Source organism: Notamacropus eugenii, chromosome 1, assembly GCF_028372415.1.
Source record: "Notamacropus eugenii isolate mMacEug1 chromosome 1, mMacEug1.pri_v2, whole genome shotgun sequence".
Classification (NCBI taxonomy): Eukaryota; Metazoa; Chordata; class Mammalia; order Diprotodontia; family Macropodidae; genus Notamacropus; species Notamacropus eugenii.
This window is the reverse complement of record NC_092872.1, coordinates 202,815,567-202,839,859: the sequence shown is the minus strand read 5'-3', so window position 1 is coordinate 202,839,859 and position 24,293 is coordinate 202,815,567. Positions and strand designations below refer to the sequence as shown.

Sequence of the window (24,293 nt, the reverse complement as noted above, 5' to 3'; positions counted from 1 at the left end):
CCCATCTTACCATTGAGGAAACTGAGGCAGATGGCAAGTAAATGATTTGCCAGGGGACACACAGCTAGTAAGTGTCTGAGGCTGAATCTGAAATCAGGTCTTCCAGGTACTGAGCCACTGGGCCACCTAGCTACCTTTTGCAATGTCCTTGCTAAAATGCGGTGCCCTAAATTGAATATAATACTCTAGGGACGTCAGACCAAGGTAAAGTACTGCATTACTATCACCTTCCACACACTGGATGCTATGCTACTCTGAATGGAGTCAAATATTGTGTTAGCATTCCCAGACTCTAGAACTCGTTGACTCATATTGAACTTGCAAGCCATATAACTCCACAGACCATCTTCAGACAAACTGTTGGCTAGTCATGTCTCCCATGTTTTATTTGTGAACCTGAGTTTTTTTGTTACTCAAGCATAAGGCTTTTCGATTTATCTCTACTAAATTTCGTTTTATTTTATCCAGTGCAATGTTCTAACTTCATGACTGACATCTAGCTTGTTAGCTATCCCTTCCAGCTGTGCCTCATTAGTAAACCTGATAAACACGGCCCCTAAACCTTGATCAAATCATTGAAAAACTGATCAATATCTCAATAAGCTCAGAGTCCTGGGGCACTCCACTATGGACCTCTCCTCTAAGTGACATTGAATCACATATCACTCACCACTCTTTGAGCCTGACTGTTTAGACCAGGGCTGTGAAGTTTAGATTCAGTCAAAGGGCCACAGTTAAGGACCCAGAAGGCTACATGTGACCTCGAGGCCACAGGTTTCTCACCCCTGGTTTAGACATTTGTGAGTCCACCTAAGGGTACCAACATGTAGTCAACATCTCTCCATCTTTTCTACAAGAATAACATGAGAGGCTTTATTAAATGCTTTGCTAAAAGTGAGGTAAACTGTATCAACAGCATTCCCCTGGCCTACCACTTTAGTGACCCTGTCAAAAAAGTAAAGGAGATTAGGTTAGTAAGGTTTGCTTGTGTTGAAATCATGCTGGTTTTCCCTGATCAAGGCTTTTTAATAATATATAGTTTTGCCAAGAATTCCAGTCAACTCACTGGTTTACAATTTACAAGCTCTGTTCTTTCTCTCTCTTTTTATTTCCCCTCTCCTCTCTTTTTTTTTCTCTTTTTTCTTTTTCTCTTCTCTATTTTTCCTTCCTTCCTCTCTCCCTCCCTCCGTTCCTTCCTTTCTTCCTTCCCCTTTCACAGGACACTTGCTTCCAACATTTGTTGTCTAGACAGCAAGCAGCAGCAGGGGAAAACATATTAATGAAAGGGACATTAGGTAATGAAAGGCAAAGGTAAGAAAGAAGAAATGAGAAGTCATGGGCCAGTGATCAGAGAGGAAGCAGACCAGCCAAGCAGTTACATGCACACTGTTCCTCAGTCAGAATCAACCCATAGAAGAACCACTTTCCCAAACACCTTTTCCTTTGTTTACATTGCTTCAGAAGCCTGGAGGGCCTTTTTTGCCTGCAGAAGTATTCATTCAATTCAGATTGCTATTTCCTTTCCCTCATGCCTAGACCTCAAATATGAATGAATGAATAAGCATTTATCAAGAGCCTATTATGTGCCAAGCACTGAGGATACAAATACAAAATGAGACAGTCTTTGGCCCTAGGGAGTTTGCACTGTCATATGCAGAGACAATATCTATGGAGGGAGTTCTAGTCGGGGAGTCAGAGGGACTGGGATTGGAGCCACAGGGCAGGCTAGTTGACTGTCATGCCTTTTCCAGAGGCCACCATCATACTGATTTCATTAATATTCCCTTATAGCAAATATATATAAAAAGATGGGAGTTTGGGCATGGGAGGACAGTGACAAAACAAGTTTCCCATAGTGGTGACTGTATGAGAAATGAAACACGGTCTGGGGGCTAGATTTAGTAGGTATGGGAATTTGTGTACACCAATCAGACGGCTGAGTCCCAGCGGGGAGTCCCAAATCTGAATGAATTTGGGGGAGGAGATGGGGAAAGGTGGTCTCTGAAGGTCAAATCCAGAGGGCAGCATCTCATTTTGTGCTTGTGTCTTTTTCTAAGACTGTACACTTACAATTTGGCTTGATCTCAGGAACAAAATGCCCCTCCCAAGATTAGCTGACCACCAGAAATCTCCTCCTATTCTGTTTTACTCAACCCTAGATACACTCAATCCCAATGTCCACAGTCTCCCTTCCCCTCTGCCAGGAGGGCTGGAAGGTGGAGCACTAAACTCCACCCAAAGCCTTCCTTTATAAAGAACAGAAGTTAGAATTCACAGATCACTCTACTTCGCAGCTTTGCGTGATCTCAACTCCACAGAACAAGACGCCCCAAGCATCTGGTGTCCTGTTCCTTCTCCCCATTCTAGCTTTTTCTTGCATGTTGTCTTATCCCATTAGACTGTGGATACAAATGGTGCCCTAAGGGTTAAGCCAAATATAAGGATTGCTTTTCCAGTACTTTGTAAAGCCTTCCTAACTTATTCTGTAACTTGAGGGTTTCCTAAAATCCTTCCCCCCTTATCTTAAAATACCATAAGACTTCTCCCTAAATTGTATCAAAAGACTTGCTTTTTCCCCCCTTATCCTGTGTTCCCCGGTCCTGCCCTCAAATCTTAAAGCCATAAAGAATTCCCTTTCTCTCCCTCATCCTACATCAATCCTTTCTTGTCCTGTAGCTTTAGTCTTTAACCCCCATTACTACATCATCATTCCAAAACCTCTACATAAGCACAACTCCACCAAATATCAGGGTCTCACTTTGCTTTCTTGCTAAGGAGGCCCATGTGGCTTTCACATAATAAGGCTCCCAATGGCTACAGAGAAGGTCTAAGTGAATTCTTTCATAGTTGAACTGCTCTCCCAAAATCTGGCCTTGAGGGCAGGGACGGTCTTTCTTTTCTTATCTGTATTCCCAGCATTTAACCCAGTGTCTGGCACATAGTAGGTGCTTAATTAACATTTATTGAATTGAATTTCCTCCCAATGTCTAGCAAGGTTTTTAAAAAGTGTTTATTGAATAAGATAGGAAAATGAAGTACAACTGAGGATTTTAGTGCATTAAACCAGACAAGTGAAGAGACATCTAAGGAAGCATCCAGGACCCTCCTTAAAGTGAAGCAGCAGCACACCTCTGAATCACACAATGTTTATCAGATATTATACTTAGCCATATCCTCATTTTTGTCCCCAAGAACAAAATGCTGCTCAGCGGCTTACCATGATTTTCTTGTCTGGACCTGACATCCATTAATTAGATCATCATAGACTACAAACACATTTTAAATGTGTGACTAGCAATGCTCGGAGGATGTCACTCTAAATGCTTCATTTTGGTGTGATAATGACCTATTGATATTTTGTTTAGATGAAACATGTAAGAATAACTAGCAATTACATAGGACTTCAGGGTTTGCAAAGTGTTTTATTTACATTAACTCATCTGATTCTCATGACAATGGACACAAGTAACGTAGGTGTCACTAGTACTCCCATTTTACAGATGAGGAAATTGAGGATGAGAAAGTTAAGTGACTTGTCCAGGGTCACACAGCTAGTGAAAGTATCTAAGGCAGAATTGGAATCAGGTCTCTATAACTAGAAACTGTATCCACTATGCACTTAGTTTCTCCTACAAGATGTCATTATAGAAATGGAGATTTAAACTGTGGCATTCTCAGGATCCCCAGTTCCTCATCAATATACTCAACAAACACTCACATGTAGTTATTCCATTTCTTTGTATCAGCACAGTACCTGGTAGATGCTTAACAAACATTTGTTGAATGACTGAATGGATGAATGATGCAGCTTTCCCCTAGTATGAAAAAACTATGGGCAAGATACTGCACTAGACTCTGACTATATACACACACACACACACACACACACACACACACACACACGCGCGCGCGCGCGCGCGCGCGCACGCACACACGCACACACACATACACACAGACACACACTCCACTGCTTTCCAGGAACTGACATTCTGTGGTGTTATCTTTTATCATAAATGCCTTCTGCTCTAGATATGGGCTTACTAACTAAACTTGATGAATGAGCCAGCTTATGTAGCTCACATTCTGAACAATAAGTTAGGGATTTGGGGGTACCAGAAAAAAAGATTTTGAATTCAATTTTTTTCAGACTTGAATTTTCTTCCTCCTGCCTTCTCCTCCTTGCATTGAAAAATTGTTACAAATATGCATAGTTGTTAAGACAAATTCCTGTATTAGTCCAAAATGCCCCAAAACGAAAATGTCCAAAAAAAGAAAAAGAAAGAAATATGTCTGAATGTGCACTCCAATCACCTCTGTAATCTGGAGATGAGCAGCATGTGGAAATAAATATTTATGGCTTGAAGGAAAGTGTGTGGTTAATTTCAAATATTTAGAAAACTTGCAGGAACCCTGGGAAAAGGAAAAAAGTTAAGCCCAAATTTCTGCTCTGTTCAGTGCTAGTAAGGTGTAACTCATGTAATCTGATTTTTTTTTTCTTTTCTCCAATGGCAACATCTATCACCCTTCAATTACTGTTAATTAGAGATCTTCTTACCAGCTGAGTTTCTCACTTTCCAACAACAGACCATTTGCAGGGGATTGTGCATTTGGTCAAGTCATAGAAGTGATGGACACACATACCATATAAATCCACTCCTATTGACAACTGACTTCTACTCGGCCACAGTCCCACAGTATTTCATTGACCCAAAATCTAGTGCTCACGTCTACTCAAAACCTAGTGTGGTTGAAAGAAGAAGAGTCCTAAAGTCAAGAGACTCAAGTCCTGGTGTTGGGTCTGCCACTGAGCAGTTCAGTGACCTTCAATAAGTCACTTAGTTTCTCTGCAGTCCAGTTTCCCCATCTGTAAAGTGAGAAGCCTGGACTCTCTCTAGCTCTCAAATTCTATGATACTATAGGCACTCCCAATAATCCTATTATTGGGAACATACCTTAAATGTGTTAACAAGAAGGAAAAAAGGGCTGTCTGTTCAAATATATTCATAGCAGTCATTTGTCAAAATGAGGCATAGTAGATAGAGGACCAGACCAGGAAGGCTCCTCTTTCTGAGTTCAAATCTGGTCTCAGACATTACTAGCTGTGTGACTCTGGACATGTCCCTTCATCCTGTTTGTCTCAGTTTCCTCATCTGTAAAATGAGCTGGAGAAGGAAATGACAAACTATTCCAGTATCTCTGGCAAGAAAACCCCAAATGGGGTTCACAAAGTGTTAGACATGACTGAAACAACTGAACAATAGATAGACAGAAGGATAGATAGATGGACAGACAGACAAATAGAGAAATAGATAAAACTGGAAGTGACCTAATGTCCAACAATGATTTGTGGTACCTTGAAAGCATGGAATACAGACAATAATGAACCTAAGACACACAAGTATGAGAGATCAAAGATATTTCAAAAAATGTTTTAGGACCTTTTGCAAAGTGAAGAAAGCCAAACCAGAAAAACAGAGAACACTTTTTAATGTGTTAAAGATCTCTATGGAGAAAAGTAAAGGACTATGGAGAAAGAATCCAGATGATAATGCAGATGTGACTCACCAGTTACGGCACATCATGGGCTGAAATGAGTTCAACGAAATGTAAACATTTGCTAAGTTAACTAGTTAATATTTAATAAAGCTTATGATAAAGCATTATAAATAAAATTAATATCTCCCAGAATAAGTTAAAGCTGTATAAGGAAATTATTCAATAATATTCTATTTCTAAAATGAATAATCTAATATTCAAAAAAGAAAGTCCCATTTCTCTGTGTGAATCATATCCTACTGCAGTTATTTAAATGTGAGTATATATTAGACAAGCCACAAAATTACTTAGATCAATTAGCTCTAAATAAAACATCATCCAACATTACTTTCTGTTTGAATGATCCAGAATCTACTCATGTCATGCGCTAGCTCACCATCTCAATCAGTCCACATCATGTTCTTACCATTGATACGGATGGCAAGGAAAGTTTTAACATCTTAAAAATATCTTTAAAAGATTTTTTACAAAAAGATTTTTTGCTATTTTTACACAGGGCAAAGAAGATCCATGAGCATCATTTTGGAATGGAAAAAAAAAAACACCCAACTCTGTAGAATTTTGACTCATTATTACGATATTAGGAATAATAATTACAACATTTATGCAATACTTCAAGGTTCTCAAGGCTCTTTGCAAATATTATCTCATTTATGTTCACAATAACCCTGGGAGGTAGGTGCTATTACTATCCACATTTTACAAATGAAGAAACTGAAGCAAACAGGAGTAAGTGACTTGCCTCTGGTCAAAGAGCTAGTATGAGTCTGAGGCCAAATTTGAACTCAGGTCTCTGGGACTCCATGTCTAACATTCTAGTCACTATGCCACCTAGCTGCAGTTTGTAGGATCACAGAATCTAGAGGTGGAAGAGAAGCTAAAGGTCATCCAGTCCAAAGTCTTCATTTAAAAGATTAGGAAAGAGAGGCTCAAAAATCTTATAGGACTTAGCCTATATTATCCTGGTAGTAAGCTGCAGAGCAAGGATTAAATTCAGGTCAGGACTTTCTCCATCATTTCTAGGTGATAATACCTAGATACCTAGGGCTGTTAGGTGGTGCCATAGTGCATAGAGTCCTGGGCATGAAGTCAAGAAGGCTCATCTTCATGAATTCAAATCTGGCTTTAGACACTTACTGGCTGTGTGACTCTGGGCAAGTCACTGACTCCCGTTTATATCATTTTCTTCATCTATAAAAAGAGCTAGATAAGGAAATGGCGAACCACTCTAGTATCTTTGCCAAGAAAACCCCAAATGGAGTCACCAAGAGTTGGACACAATGAAAATGACTGAATAGTAGCAAAAAGGAGATTTTTTTAAAAAAATGAAATAGATGCTTTTTGTAACATGTACACTGATACACGGGAACCTCACAGATTGTGAGGGTCCTGTAAAATGATAAAGTGTAAAATGAAAAGTGGTCCATAAACTTTAAAATGCTATACAAAGGCCAGTTGTAATTAATTTTATTGCTTCCTGTAAGTTATTCAGTTTTTATGCATTTAAGAAATGGGATTCCAGGAGCAGGGATGGAAGGGGGGGTTGGTAGCAGGTGCCTGGTCATTATCACTTTATAGAATCACAATAAGAAGAAATGACATGTTAAGGAGAGTCAAAAACCTTCATAAGCAACAAGCTTCTCAGGTGATAAAGGCTGGCTCTCGTATAAGATGGGTTTGTGAAATAACATGTGATAGAATGAGAAGCTCATGGCTCTAAGGGAGAAGTTTCTATAACTAGAGAAACAAATAAGAGTTTATTAGTGAAAGCCATAAAAGAAAATATCCTCATTCTATACTCCGAGGTCATGCTAGGTGATATGACAGAATTCTGCTTGGAATCAGCAACATCTGTTCAAAGGCTCCCTTGGACACTTACTAGCTGTGTGATCCTGTGCAAGTGAATTAACTTCTCTGACATTCTATAAAAGGAGCGGAATGATACTAGTACCTACTTCACAAGTCTACAAGGACCAAATGAAACAATATATGTAATAAGCTTTACAAACTTTAAAACACTATATAAACGGGAGCCATTTCTGAGGTAAAATGGAGGTCAACACAGTACTGGTTTTGCATTCATGACCAGCATCCCCCAGAAATTCCATCTGCATAGCTTTAGATTATTCATAATCATAATTGATAATCATAGCCTCTGAAGCAATGAAAGAACAGTGCTCGATAGCATTCCCTGAATCTCTGTGACAGGTGCCATGTGTCATCTGGCCTTCGGGGCACATAGTACAGCTGGGGCAAAGACAACTTCATTTTACTCTGCTTTCTCTCCATTTTCCTTATAGTTGCCTGCTGACTAGTAAATCCTTCCTTAGTACTGTATGTTAAAGCTAAGAAGAGAACAACTGGTTCACAACAGCAGACAGGGGTGAATACAGCCATAAATCTTACAGACATGTATGTGTCCCCAAATGCACCTGTTCTCACCAGTCCCTCCAAAGCAGAAAGGCAGAGGGAGTGTGTGGGGGTGGGGAATGGGATATACTTGGGAACCCACAGGAATAGCGGGGCAGGTAATGGCCCACAAAGACTATTCCTCCATCTCTACCTGGGAATGCCTAAAAATCTACCCAAAGAACGCCCTCCTTAGCAGAAGGCTTTGATTCTAGTTAAATGCAGATCTCTCTCTATCCATAACATTTTGAACTATTATCAATCATTTATATCTTAAATAAATAAGGTTCAGATAATTTCTAAGAACAGGTTTTGATAGGGTGAAGATAATTTGGGGGATTACTTCTGATTTTAATGGGTTGCATACCAACTTAACAGTAATATATGACCAACAATGATTTTTCTAGAAGTGGTAGTTAGAGATTCCCAGCGAAATGAACTTTTGGAAAAAGGTAGACTAGTCATGTAAGGAAGGAGAGATAAAAGATGGATGACTAGAGCTCTTCACTGGTATCTGTGAAATAGTTAAAGGCTCAGAGGAAGGCTTCCAGCAAAATAGATAGGCCCTTTATAAAGGATTTATGGGAGGTCACATGAAAAAGGAGATGTGGCATGAATGGGCTGCAATCAGTATGCATGAAGGGAGTACTCATGAGTATGAGATAATGCAAACACTAAAGGATCAAATAACAAGGCAGAAAGGAGGAGCCCCATGGTGAATAATCAACAATTTTAACAACAATGGCATTATATATAGCACTACAAGGTTTGTAAAACACTTTCTAAAAATTGTCATTTAGTCTCCACAATGCTAGGAGGTAGGTATTAATATTAGCACCACTTTACAGATGAGGAAATTGAGTCAGACAGGGGTTAACTGACTTGTGCAGGGAACACAACTAATTAGTGGCAGTGGCAGAATCTGATCTCAGTTCTTCTCAACTGCAAGTCCAGAGCTCTATCTACTCCCCCAACCAGTAACACATTCTAAACAGAATAACAAAGATGGAAGGGATCTCAGAGGCAATCTATTTCAATCCAAACCTCAACAATATTCCCATTAAACAACACCCCCAGCAACTGGTGATTCACCCTTTGACCTCCAATGAAGGAGAGCCCACTCTATCCTGAGGCAACTGAATCCACTTTGGTTCTAATTGTTAGGGGGGAAAATGCTTTGCCCTTATCAAACCTAAATCTGCCTCTTTGCATCTTCCCTCCACTGCTCCCCCTCTGGGGTCAGAATAACCTTTGTGAAGAACAAACTACTAAAATAGTTATGACTGTGTCTGGGACTGGCTTGACTCCAGAAGTGAAGTAACCTCAGATTTAATGGTAGCAGGTAAAAAGCATTGATGAGCAAAAGGCAGACCTATAAAGGAGAGGGAACTGTGCTTTATGGTGGGTACTATTTGAAGTTTCGTTTTAATGTGGTAAATCATAACAGTGCAAGGATGTCATATGGCCCATGCATATATACTAACAAGCTCATAAAATGTGAATTCTTCACTCCCCATAATTAGCCTCCCTCTCCTTTTCTCCCTCCCTGACGGAAACTGCCCAACCCTCCTCCCACTTCAGCAAAAGCCTCATGGGGCACCTAACCTCTCTTCATCTGCTTCAGGGATTCCAGTGGATGGAACACTGTGTACTGCATCTTGTCATCTCCTCCTAACCCATTAAACATCCCAATTCTTAGGAAGAAAATGTCAGAGAAATGCAGTGTGTATGGAAATGGGATGTCTTGCCTGCACTATCCATGAAAAGGAATCCGGGGCTTTGAACTCTGTGGTCACACACTGATAAATCAATTAGATTACAGGGGCATTAAAAGAAACCTGAAAGCCACTGGGAATATTGTTGGTGTTCTGATGGGCCATCATTTTTCATAGGCTGGTGAAGGCAAGGCTTCAAAAACATATAAACTTCAAAAACCCTGATAGAGAGAAAAGGCAATGGTAAAATGGGCTCTGGAGTCAGTGTTTTTAATGATTAACCCATGTCATATTGCTCTCTAGCAGGTTTTTATGATGTGTAGGAGATAACCAAGGTTTACAGATAAAGTCAAGGAATAAACTGCATTCCCTATGGATGGAGGAAGTTAAGCCCATTAGCACCCATTCCAGCAATTTCATTTTAAAATATGGGGCTTGAATTCTGCAGTCTTTTGCCCTTATCTTTTCCCCATTCCTACCGAAATGTTGACTCTGGAATATCTGTAAGATGGGCAAGGCCCCAGGTATGTTTGGTTGTGGTTCACTCATTGTGTTATGTTTGACTCTTCATGACCCCATGAACCATGGTGCACCAGACCCTTCTATCCTTCACTTTCTCTCAAAGTCTATCCAAGTTCATGCACATTGTTTCCATGAAAGCCTCTATCCACTTCATCATCTGCTGTCCCCTTCTCCTTTTGCCATCAATCATTCCCAACATCATGACCTTTTCTGATGAGTCTTGTCTTCTCATTATGCGGCCAATGTATTTAAGCTTCAGTATCTGTCCTTCCAATGAACTAAGTTAATTTCTTTAAGTATTGACTAATTTGGTCTCCTTGCTGAATAAAGGACTCTCAAAAGTCTTCTCCAGAACCACAGTTCAAACGTGTCTAGTCTGTGGTGCTCAGCTTTCTTTATAGTCCAACTCTCACAGCCCAACACTGCTACTAGATGCTTATTGCCCTCTCTGCTAACCATCTAAGATGAACAAGACTAAGAAGAACTCAAGGAGGCCTGCTTCACTGTAGCAATTAAGGAGAGCTAATATAATATAAAAATATAAAATATAACAATACTTAGCATTAAAAACCACCACTTTATGGATCATAAAAATCTTAAGATCTATAACGGTCAAAAAGAAGCCAGTTCCAAAGAGGTTCATCATTGGAAGGTTAAACTACCATGTGATAAATTTTGGGCCACAGTAAATCATGAAGACTGTCCACTGAAACCATCATCCCTCTGCTGCTGAAAGCATCTTCTGAATCACTGAAGGAGTCAGGCCCAATTGCAGGGGTGGAAGGGTGGGGGACAATCTTGTTATATAAATGGACATCATCCCTGTTTTTGATCAGAATGCAGACTCATTAAGCTAATAAATTGCTTCTACTTGACTTTATCTTACCCTAAAGTTGTTTCTATCTTTCAGAACCCAGGCAAACTCCTATCCTTTTAAAATCAATGTTTATACTACCTGTAAGTGAAGCGGCAGTGGGGGAGGGGGGGGGTTGTAATCAGTCTGTAGTCCATGGACAAGTTCAAAACCCAAGTACGGTCAATTTACTACTGACCCTCAATCTTTCCTAAAGATAATAACAGTTGCTGATATCTATACAGTGCTTAAAGTTTACAAAGTGATATATATATATATATATATATATATATATATATACATATAATATGTCTGTGTGTATATATACATATACACACACATATATATACATACACATAAATAAAATTTAATTTCCATTACAACCCTATGAAATAGCTGTTATTATTATCCCAATTTTCTAGATGAGGCAATTGAGGTTGAGAGAGGCTAAGGAATTTGCTCAAGGTCATTCAGTGAGTAAGGAGTCTGAAGTAGGATGCTTTTACTGCCACTTTCTCCTAATCCCCAGCCTCCCCACTAAGGTGTATTATGAAAGTGTCACAAGAAAGGTCATGAGATTTCAGTTCTGAGTGCAGCGGCCTGCACAATTCTGGGCACATTGGCTTTTGGTGGTGTCTACAATGCATCTCAGAAGGCAGTGAGCCTAGTGGAAATAGACTGTGCAGGGATGCTGATTTCCACTGGATGCTGTTTGTCCACCATTCATTCCATAAAGCTCTCTAGTCCTGGTAGTATCTTGCTTAAATCACTTTCAGCACCTTGCAATTTGAGCCCACAACAATCCTCAAGTTAACACCGAATCACAGAATTAGGAACTGAAAGATCACCTCGTCCCATCTCATTTTACAGAGAGGTCATATGATTTGCACCACAGGAACTAAGTAAAAGATCAGGATTCAAACCCAAATCCAAATACTTCCTTAAAAAAATAGTCCACACCACCTCCAACCCCTGTTCCTCTTCTTCATGAGGTACCACTCCTATGACGACATTCCCTTGTCTTAGGAGATTTCATCAATGAACCAAGGGGGCAAGTGGAAAGGATCTTGCATTCCTAAAATGTTAACCACTTGAAATCTTGTCATGTAATTATATTCAAAGCTCGAAATCTGAGTTATACATCCTATTAACACGATCTTGGATAGAGCTACTGGAATTGAGGGTGAGTTGAAACCTTTCTCAGGGCACTCTAAATCCACAGTAACAAATAGGTTTCTTTTTAAAAAATACTGCACTTGTTGTGATTACCATATCATTCCTAAAGCTGTCATCTGGGGCTCAAGGATATGATCAGCCCTACAGCTTCTAAACTTAACTATAAAAAGAACATTAACTCATCCTAGGAAGAAATAAAAGGTATGTCTATTGATAAGTGTCAAATCTGTTTAGGAATGGAATTTCCTATTATCTTTATTCCCTCATCTTACTCATAGGCTTTGTCCTCCCTCACATATCAAGCTTAGTGAGCATTTGTGGTTGGCAGGATCCTGGCATGGATGAGGTTAACAGCCTGACAGTTACTAGACATAATCTGAGTGCAACAAGATTAAGAGGGTTTATCTCCACTAGCTCACAGTTAGGGTCTGTTATGCCAAGAATGACATCATGTGGCAGAATGAGACCATCTGAATAAATCATCCTCTCTGCCTTAGCCTCAATTATCTTTTCACCTGTGACAACATGTTTGCTCCACACCTTACCACTCTTCTGCTTCACAAGCTACTGCTTTATTGGCAAGGTCAAGGTCACTGGCTTTCAGGATACCCTGACCTTTGCTCTGGCCCCACTGAAATTGCCTGCTGGAACTAGCCTCATATATGGAGAAAAACAAGGGATTACAAGCTGGGAAACCTAACTGTAAGTCCTAGCTTACCATTTAATGATTGTATGGCCTTAGACAAATCACTTTATCTCTTGGAGATTTAGTTTCCTTCATATACACAGCGGCATAACAATACCAATGCCCTGGGCTATTATCATTTTGAAATGAAGTAACATCTGCAAAAGCATTTATAGAATTGTACAGTATCATACAGATGTAAGGCATTTGTATCATTCTAATTTATTTAGTCAACTCCTAACTGATCTTGGCACATGGCCTTATTCTTTCTCTATAGCAGGGATTCTTAACCTGGGATATATGGATCCCCAAGGAGTTCATGGAAAGATTTCAGAGGGTCTGTAAAATGAATGTGAAAAAATTAGAGCTTGATTTTTATCACTTATTTCAGTTAAGAAAGTAGGAAATAAACAGGCTTCTGAGAAAGGGAACATAGGCTTCACCAGTCTGAACCAAAAATGATTCAGAGCCTCTGCTCTAGCACAATTGTATCAAAGAATTGCTTGCAGAGATTCAAAGGCTCTTGGACCTAGAACCTACCATTAAGATCATCTAATCCAATCCTCTCACTTTACAGATGAAGAAACCAAGACCCTGAGGCAGACCATGACTAACCCAAGGATAACCAACTAATGAGGAACAGACCCCGAATCTTCTGACTCATAGAAACTGTGTCAGGAGATACAAAGTATAACATGTTGGTTCAACTTATATTAAAGGTGATTGTTTGATAGACCTTTGATAGAAAACTTAAGTTTTCTGGGTAGAGACCTCTGGCCTTTGTGTAAAACTGTTCTTTCAGTAAGATTCAGCAGTGACTTTTAAAAAAGTAAATTGTAACATTTTCCTTTCCTGACCCTCCATTGAAATAGCTCTCCATTAAAAGTGCTTCCTTTTCTTTAGTCAGCCAGCCAAATAGAAAGCTGCTTTGCAATGCTTTGTAATAACTCATGTTGATTTCCATTTTTTACATCAAGTATTCCATATCATGAAAAGACAATTTTCTAACAGAGAAATGGCTATACTTCAGAGTGGAAAGGTAACTAATCTGTGAGTTAAGAGATCTGGCTTCTGTCACCTCCTCTGTCACCAACTCTTTGTGTCTAATCACATCACTGGCCTGAGCCTCAGTTTCCACATTTGATCAATCATTATGCAGCATTTGAACTCAGATCTTTTTTTATTCCAGATCTAGCACTCTATGGACTGTGCTACCTAGGTGTCTCAAGAAAAAGACAAATATATTAGACTATTTAAAATAGCTAGATGGTGTATGATTGGAAAATTGCTGTGATGTGAGAAATGATGAGTTGATAGACTTAAAAAAATATGGAAAGACTTGGATTTATGAAGGAAGATGTTATCCACCTTCAGAGAAACAGAACACAAACAACTACAGTACAATCTTACATAGATGCATATGAATGTATATGAGTATATATGTACATGATTGTAGACATCTACTTATGTGTATATAAGTGTATGTATGAGTATATGTATGTATATGTTTGTATGCACATGTGTGTGTATATATAATATGTGTGTGTTTGTGTGTGTCCACAATTAATTGTAGCCTTCTTGAGGGAGGAGGAAAGAGGAAGAGGGAAAAAAGAACAAAGTAAAAAGGACACAGCAGAGAACAAAATAAAACCTACATAAAAGCAAAGACGGATATCTCTGAACACAATGTGTAGTACTTATTATATAGATTTTCTTGAAATGGAAATTTATTGCTTTCTATTTTAAATCCTTTCATGTTCTGCTGTGCACATAGCAATGTGTGGTTTTTTATTTCTTATTTTGTATTTGTTTAAAATTTTTAAACATACCAAAAAAAAAGAAAAAGACAAATAGTGAGATTGGAGCAGTGGAAAGATCCCTGAGCACCTGAGAGTTGAACAGGCTGGGTTTTGATCACAACTCTACCAGTATCTTACGTGACGCTGGACCAAGTCCTGTCATTTCCCTAGGTCTCAGTTTCCTCATCTTCAAATTAAAGGGTTATGTCAGATGCTCTCTAACATTCTACTAAATCTCTAGCTCTGCAATTCTCTAAATCCTCTACAAAATGTAGCTTTGATATTTGACTTAAAATGTTACTTTCATAAGTACATGTATATTTCTGTGGGATTTAGATTTTTCTGTTGAGATGAAATATACATAAGATGCTTGATAGGCTACAACCTTCCTCCTAATCCTTTTCTGAATTATGCAATGCATTTTCATGAGCAAAACTTAGAAACTCAAAAAATAACACTTTCATTTTAATTCCACCTTTGATCTAAAGACTACAAAATACTTGGCACATAGTAATTTTCCATGAAAAGTATTGAATAGTTTTTTAAAAAATTCATATTAATTAAGTGCCATTCAGCTTTTTCCCCATGAGCTTTATTATTGACGGAAAGCAACAAAAGTAGATCTGTTTTTTAAAAAAAGGGAAATAGAAGAATCCCCATAGATTTCCTTCCCACTTCACAATCAAATAAATAAAAAGAAATTATCCTTTTTTGGAGAACAAGATCTCAAATTTGCTAAGTGCATCTAGATACCGCTGTTGATTGATTGATACCACTGAAGAGAACCTGCTGGCAAAAGTATTAAAATTGCATTTGTCAACTTGTAACACTCCTTGAGGCATTTTTTGACAGTAGCAAACGCAGTGGGTTTTCCTTGATTTTTCCCCCTTACCCATGAGCCTAGGGAAGTATATTTGCTCAAGAACAAAGCACTGCATGCTATTGATTGCTTTTACAACAATGGCTTGCTTAGACCTACGGATCCAATATGGCACTACATCTCTTTTGCAAAACCAACACCTAGGTGAAGATTCAATTTTATTCTGGGGTTCAACATTTTCCTAAGTCAGTATGATGTGCTCACTTTTGGCATTTCCTTCCTCTTTTGATTTCCCCAAATAAACAGTCTTCTGAGTGTGTCAGATTATACATCAAAATTACTGCTTGCAAAGAGAAATTCAGATACAAGGATATGGATTTCAGGCAACCAGCACTAGGTTGCAAGACAGATGTTCAGGGCCAGTGATATCAACATCTGGAATTAACATATCTCTGGTCATATTTTAACATATCATTAGAAGAGAGTGAATGAGAAAGAATGAGAGAAGATATCAGAAACATAACAGAAAATAGGTTAGTTGTAAACAAAGACCACGCTGGAATATTACTCTTAAATGTCCTTTCTGAGCCCTTTTTCGGTCCTATTTATTCTCCAAATCCCTTTCTCTCCCTCAGACTACACCCTCAGTTCAATAGGTGATTCCCCTACAAATTTTTAAGGCTTCTACAGATGGGTAAAGTCAAAGTTTTGAATCAAATAATTTGATGTTTTAACTTGCTGTACACTTAATTGTATTAATAATGCATGAAGCTCAAATTCTCCTCACATGCATCCCTAAACAAACAAACAAATAAGATCAACTTCATGGTCCAGGTGGCAAAAAGAACTCAGGTTACATTTTATTTCCTCCTAAGGATATCAATGGACTCCTGAGGTTTGGTGTTCAATTCTAGCCAACTCCCCCAGTGTAATATTAGAATCCTTTCTTTTTGGAATTAACAATCACATGGCTGACTCCCTAAAGGCCCTCCCTCCTGAACAATCCTAGCCATCCATAACTTTTATTACCTGGGTCTTCTGGGGGTGGCTGTAGTCTGGTTTCTTGCTCTGTGATGATTTCTGGAGGTGGAGGGGGTGGGGCTGGAGGGGCTTTGACAGGAGTTGTTGATTCCGGAGTCTCAAATGCTTCTTCAGAGTCGGAACTCCTGACCAAAACAGAGAAAATGAGTTGGCTTTCATAACTGGTTCAGAGGAAGAGTTTCACAGCAACTATGGTAAACCATGATGCTTTCCAACAAAATCAATCAATTAATAAGCATTTATTAAACACCCACCAAATGCCACTGGGGCAGCTAGATAGCATAGGACATAGAGTGCTTGACCTGGAGTCAGGAAGGCTCATTATCCTGAGTTGAAATCTGGTCTTAGACACTTATAGCTGTGTGAACCTAGGCAAGTCACTTTACCTCGTTTTCCTAGGTTTCCTCATCTGTAAAATGAGCTGGAGAAGAAATCTTTGCCAGTATCTTTGGCAGAAAAGTCGTGACCAAAAAAATGACTAAATAACAACAAAATGTGCCACAGTGCTAAGGAATGGGAAGTCAAAGAAAAATGTAAAACCGCTAGTAGCTGTGTGTGTAACAACATGTACAGGTATGTTTAAAAAAAGATACAACTGAATTTGGGGTGAAGGCACCAACTGCTACTACAAGGTGTGTGGAAGAGGAGGTCAAGGGGATCAGCAAAGGTTTCATGTAGAAGGTGACAATTCAGCTGAGTCTTGAGGAAAGCTAACCATTCTAAGAGGAAGAGGTGAGAAAGTGGGGCACTGTGGGATAGACAATGGAATGGCACAGAGAAGAAACATGGAGGGACACATATAAAGAACAGGAAGATCAGTTGGCAGGCATCATAGTGTGCATGAAATATGAATGTAAAAACACCAAAAAGACAAGTTAGAGTCAGGTGGTGAAGGGCTTTAAATGCCACACAAAGGAGTTGATATTTGATCTTAGAGATGAAAAAGCAGTCACGAGAACTTATTTGAGTGGAAGGTAGATGAGAATGGGGCAGAGGCAGGGACACAGTCAGAACTGTGGTTTATGAAAATCATGTTGGCCAACTGTGTAGGAGACAGACAATGGGGAAAGACTTGAGGGGAGGTGGGGAGATCAATTAGGAGGTGATCTGACTAACAAAATGTAAGCTCTTTGAGGAAAGGGATGGTTTCATTTTTTTTCTTTTCATACCTCAATATCTAGCACAGAATCTGATAAATAACTGGAGTTTAATAAATGTTTGTTGCTTGAGGGATTGAGTTCTTCAGTTTCCAATCAGGCAGGATATAGGGTAAAAATTAATAAACTCTTTTTGTCACATTCTTCTTAAGGGGGAATATCATTTCAGGTTTTACATCGCCCTATTCCTCAATGAATACCTACTTTCAACTCAGTTCTACTTGAGATGTGTGTTTCCCAGCTTTGCATGGAAAGCAAATACAATGAGGTCTTTTTTATGAACATTAGGAACATTTCTTGGAATACAGTAATGGACCCAGACGCAGAAAGAATAAGAGGATTTGTCTGTGTGTGTATTTCAGGGAGCATTTCTTCTAGGATTTAAGCATGCTGTAAGACCAAGAGGTTTCTATATTATAAGAAGACCCACATGGTCACAAATTCAAAGCACAAGGGCTTACCCAGCCACAATACAAGGCTGAAATGTGTGGTCAAAAGACTCACAAGGAATTTCACTGTCAATGTAGGTTTCCACTCAAACACAAAACCATTGCAAGTGCATGTCCAAGGTAACTACACTATGAAATGAAAAGAGTAGCTATTTTACTGAAGAACGTTAAGAGGGTTGCCCTTAGTTAAAAGAGAAAAAAGTGCATAAGTACTATAACCATAATCCCTCCCTAGTGGAATTCCCAATACGGTAAAAGCACCTTTCCCCAGCATTCTGGTTCACTGTCTATATTACTGTGAATATCTTGTCTTAACTTATGAGAATGAATTCCCCGAGTCATTTATATAAACAAAAAAGCATTTACAAAGGCCTGAACTTTTGAAGACCGGGGCTGAATGATATGTCCCAGGTCAACCATTATAGCCGCAAGAGTCAAGTACTAACATCAGCTTTCCTGTCTCCTAGTTCATTATCTTATCCACTCAACCAGATTGCCCAAATCCAGTCTACAGTAATAACCTAGTTAGGTCAGTCTGTCCCTCAAGGCCAAAGCTCAAGCCCCATGTCACAGGATCACAGGAATTGAAGCTATAAGCTGTCTTATATAGTCACCAAGTCCAATTCCCTCACTTTGCAGATAAGGAAACTGAGGCCCAGAGAGTGAAGCAACCAAGGTCACACAAGCAATAGGAAACAGAGTTGATACTGACTTCAGGTATTCTTGGTACCTTCCCTCAAATCTTTCATAAACCCACTGTAGCTCACAATAATCTGATTCTCTCATGAACTCCAACAAAACATTTTTTGGTTTCTTATCATTCATTGAGTACTTGTCACATATTACTACAGACAATATGGAATAATGAGAAGAATAATGACCTAGAATCTAGGCATGGGTTCAATTCTGATAGACTGAGTAGTTTTGGGACAATGGAATCTGGGCCCTAGGCAAGCTCTCTTTAAGATTATTCATTTGTTTTGACCCACACTCAACAAAGTCATTGGTTCTTGAAGTAGTGTTTTCTATGTCTTGTCTCCCTGGTAAGACTGTACCAGCAAAACAGGAATGGCCTCTTACATTTCTTTACATGACCTGGAGTATCTCAACCACAAGCAGCACTCAATCAGTATTTGCTGTTTGGATGATCTGACCTGATTCTAATGCCAATAGTGAACAAATTTTGATTCTTTAGCTTTCTGCTCTTCAGGTGTTAAAATTCTGTGCTCCCAACAATTTCCATGATTACCGAGCCAGAGCAATAAAGGGCAGACTGAGATAAAGAAATTAATGTTTTTTAAGGCAGAATCCATATGACCAAATACCAATGGAAAGTAACAAGTCACAGCACATTCAGTTTATCGACCAGTTTACCAGGGCAAAGGAGTTCTTTACTTCCCTCCTCCTTCTACAGTGTTTTCTAGTAACCGCCATTAAAAATAATGAAATAAAACAAAACACTTCAGAATAGGAATTGGAAAAAGGAAATACCAATGAGGAAATGGCAATTTTGAAAAACGCACAAATGATTAATTCTTGCCAGAAACAAAAGGAGAGATGGCGTCTTTTATAAACATATCAAGACCAAAAGACACCAGCCTACAGACCACAAACAGTATTTGTGGACCAGATTTTGTAAATTATAAACTCCCTAAGGGGAAGGAACAAGTTTTATCTAAACTTTGCTTCATGGCCAGCACTTGGCACAGGTGCATCCAACAGATGCTTAATAAATATTTGTTGTGTTCTATTTGTTGTACTTTGTTGGAGGGTGGTGCAATGTAAAACAGACTGATTCTGGACTCAGAGACACTAAGTTCAAATCTCAAGGGACTTATAGAAAATCACTTGCCCTCCGTTTCCTCATCTGTAAATAAGGATGCTGAACTAGCTCTAGATCCAGATCTATGGTCATACAATTCTATGAACTCAGTCAAGGAAATGGAAAAAAATTCTAATTTTTTTACTTGTAGGAGGCAGATTAGAACAGTGACCTGATGGAAAGAATCAACCTGCCTCCTTTCCGAGATTCCCTGTAGGACTAAGAGACTGTAATCTCCATTGCTTCTTACAGCCATCCACATCCAACGTGCCCACTCGATGGGAGACCAGACATGCCAGGAAGCAAAAGCCATCTCGCCTGAAGAAAATGCCCCACCAACTAATGCCTTTACTGTTTGCCTTCTACAGAATCCACAGCTCTTTAGAGATCCCCAATATTTGGAGTGGAGAACCTCTACAATTTCAAATGCTACTGAAGTTACCAATTTCCTGGACTTATCTGAGTTCTTAGATATCTTTATACCACTCCACACCTGCAGAAGTGTGAGCAAAGAAAGTGCATTCTATTGCATCTGCTTCCGTCTCCCTCAGGCTCAGCAGAGTGTTGAGTTATCAGAGTACAAAAGACCCTGGCTCTTTCTTGACAACTCAAGTGGCATGATGGGCCGGCTGCCCTTTTGTGTCTCTGTTGAATCACAATGAGATCGGTGCTCCTGCAGCTGCCTAGACCATGTCCTCGAGGTGCCCATCCATCACAATACCTGCATAGAGTCCCCTTCGGAGGCCAGGAGGACACAAGCTATTGTGTTCCTGCTGCCTGTTTACTCCATCTTCCCCCGGTTAAAACACTTGGCCACTATCAATGATTAGCATTGTTTCCACTTCTTTCAGTTCACTCTTTGTTTCCAAGAGTAAACTCCTGCACATTTCAGCAAACTCTCTGGGTAGCAGAAAGCAAATTAATTAGAAGAAGCGGATGGCAGCTTTTTTAATGAGCTGTTTTTCAGTATTCAGTGGCCTTGTGCTCAAAAAAGTATTTCAAGACCTGGAATCTCTGTGTTCCACTCACAATGAGGCTGCACATAAAAATATGGCAGTATTTGTGAGTCCCAACAGCACGGAAACAGTCATTTTTATTTCCCCTACTAGAAAAACAACGTTCTCTTTTCGCTCCAAAATGAGGTTGATTTCATTTGCCAAGACTGAAATTGGCAGAACCACTTGTATATCAGAAAGTCATATAACCACATAACTTTTCTAAACTATAATGACATCAGTTTACAAATGTATGCACAGTGTATTTGCTAGGTAGGTGGTGTATTTCAATACTCCAAAAAAAAATCCAACTTCATTAGTTTTGAGATTTCCTCCAGAGGTAGACTGCAACCCCTCCATGTCAAGCAGCTGCTATTACAAAAAGAAGGGTAAAAAAACCACTACCCCTAGGCAGCCAGCCTCTTGGCGCTGAGCTTCTCTGTACTTTCATATGACAAAGAATCCATTCCTCCACTTATATTCAAAGCTGTACCAACCTCGAAGCTTAGCTTTCACTAGCATTGACTTTGAGATGCAAGAATTACCACCCTCATGGGACATCAGAAGAGAACTTTATTGAAGAAAAATAATAGCGTCTAGAAAGCATAAATGTAGATATTAGCTCATTCATGAATATGATTTTAGCCAAATCAAAATATAACACAGGATAACTTTTCCTGAAATAGCACTGTCATTAGTAAAATACATAGAGGTCTATGCATATTAAATAATGGAAGGTATTGCTAGTGAATCATACTGGACAGAGAAAAGGGAAAGGGTATTTATTAAACATGTACTTAATGTACTTGCAGTGAGATGGTACAGCGGACAGAGTGCCAGGCCTGAAGTCATTCGTTAATTCATATCCAGCCTCAGACTCTTATTATCAGACACTTATATGAGCCAGGGCAAGTTACTTAACCCTGTTTACCTCAGTTTCCTCATCTGGAGAAGGAAATGGCTAACTACCCCAGTATTTTTGCCAAGAAAATTCCAAATTGGGTCAGAAAGAGTAAGCCATGACTGAAACAATTAAACAACCACAAAAAAGGCAATGTGCTAAGAGCTTTACAAGTATTTCTCATTTCATTGACAGAGCTCTGGACTTGGAATCAGGACAATGTAGGCCGTCATCCTGATTTAGGATGATGTGTGTCCATGGGCAAGTCACTTAACCCCTTCAAGACTCAGTTTCCTCAACTGTAAAATGGGAATACTAATAGCATCTATCTTACAAGGTTGCTGTGAGTATCAAATAAGATATTGAATATAAATAGTTCTTCAAACCTAACAATGTTATAAAGGTAGATGACATGATGATGTACCCTCACCAAACGGTATATGTTTTAAGTAAGAGGGTATACTATAATACAGATCTACAGTACATATTTCTAGAACTAGAGTTTGACTTTAATCATTGCTGTCTTTTTAAAAAATAATCCTCTACAGATGAGGGAAAAAGAGGAATATGTTGGAAAGTAAGAGTGAGAGAAAAACAAAAAAATGCTAATTTTTAAAAAGTTCATAAAAAGGATAATTCTAAAATTTCCTTGAAACAGTTTATGTGTCAAAATCTTATTAAATATGGTATTTCTGTTGCAAAATAATTATAATACTGAAATCCTTAAGAGTAGCTGATATTTTGCTGCTCTAGGTGGGTCAATCAGTAGAGCTCTGGGACTGGAGTCAGTAAAACCCAAGTTCAAATCTGGCCTCAGACACTTATTAGCTGTGAGATTCTGGGCAAGTCATTTAACTCTGTTTGCCTCAAGTTTCTTCATCTGTAAAATGAGCTAGGGAAGGAAATGGCACATCACTCCAATATCTTTGCCAAGAAAGAATCAGCCAAGCCTGACAAGACTCAATAATAACAACCACATCAAAATATATTTCCAAATAAAACTTAAAATCATAGATTAATTTAATTTAGCATTAGACGGAACTTAGCTGTTATTTAGTCCGATCTGTTGGCTTGACAAATGAAGGTCAAAGTTAATAGCCTGGCCAAGGTAAGTAAACTAGTTAGTGGTTCTCTGACTCCTTGGCTGGTGTCTGACAAAGTTGAATGCCCCTCTACTCTGAACTGCCTATATAATTAGATACTTTGTCCTATATGCAGGCAATTAGAACTAGAAAATGCTGTCATACTGGCAACTCTTAATGAAGAGGAAATGGAGAGAGCAGGCACTGAAACAATTACCTGCTTCTTAAATGTCAACTGATTGTCATGAAGCTATTTCAGGGTGGATCAATTCCCAAGCGAAGTAGAAGTAAACATATTTCTCTAGTAGAACCCATCAAAATACTAATCATTAGCTCAACACTGATTGAATGGATAAAACACAACAGTTTGGGGTTCAAGACTCAGTTCTCTTCCACACTAGCTGTGAGCCTTTGAGTAAGTCACTGCATTTCTCAGAATCTCAATTTATTTCTCCTTAAAATGTGGATGTTGAACTAGATAATACCATAGGACCCTTCTAGTGGTTACCATTTTAGAATAGGAATTTGGCGGCTATAAGCAAAATGGGGTTAACGGTGAAGGAAAGGAAAGTCCCCTTTCTATACTTCCAATATTTCCATCTTGTGTACCTTACAAGAAAAATTTGGTCTGCTTCTAGCCTCCTATGATTCCCTGATCACTTCCCCATGAAGGCTGAGTTCAGTGTAGCCTCAATACTTAAAAGCAGGGTCAAGTGTGGTTGACTGGCAATGTCTGGGCCAAGTGAAGGCATGTACTTTCCCTAATGAGAACAAGGAAACATTAAACATCCTTCACGAAGTGAACTGGTCGATTCTTATAAGACTGACTACATCCTTGTACGGTGGTAATCATAGGGTCAGTTTTATCTTCCGGGTGGGTACAAAACTAATGACAGCATGGGCATTTAACCCAAGATTCTCATGAGTCTCTGTTGAATTCAAGATCTGAACCCAGGTCTTTCCAGATGAAAAGTTCAGTGTTTTTTCTTCATAGTGCTCCTCGATTATTACTGTATTCCTAGATATTAGGAATCTGGTGCTAAAGAGGCATGGCCAACATGTACACGGCTGAAGTCAGTATCACCCAAGCTCCTTCTTATGCTTTTTTATTCTTTTGCTGATGGAATTCAGTGATACAGGTGAAAAGATGGTATTAATTTTCATAAGCAAAAAAAAAACTAAGGAAATTAAAGTAATATGTAAGCATCAAGAAGCCACATACACTGCCATTATCTCAAGGAGTTATAGGAGAGAGTACAGACTCTGAAGAAATGGACAGAGTAGAGATGTTGACCATGGAGGATTTAGTGT

The 24,293-nt window shown here is 39.0% G+C and overlaps 1 protein-coding gene across 10 annotated transcripts in view; it reads right to left on the bottom strand.

The window, feature by feature from the left end:
• The window catches only part of TACC2 (transforming acidic coiled-coil containing protein 2), a 298,693-nt gene that overhangs the window by 58,739 nt on the left and 215,661 nt on the right, over positions 1 to 24,293 (bottom strand). For all 10 annotated transcript variants that reach the window (XM_072624400.1, XM_072624428.1, XM_072624443.1 and 7 more), the window contains one exon: positions 16,565 to 16,701. In XM_072624400.1, coding sequence (XP_072480501.1) covers positions 16,565 to 16,701 — 137 coding nt within the window. The remainder of the gene's footprint in view (positions 1 to 16,564; positions 16,702 to 24,293) is intronic.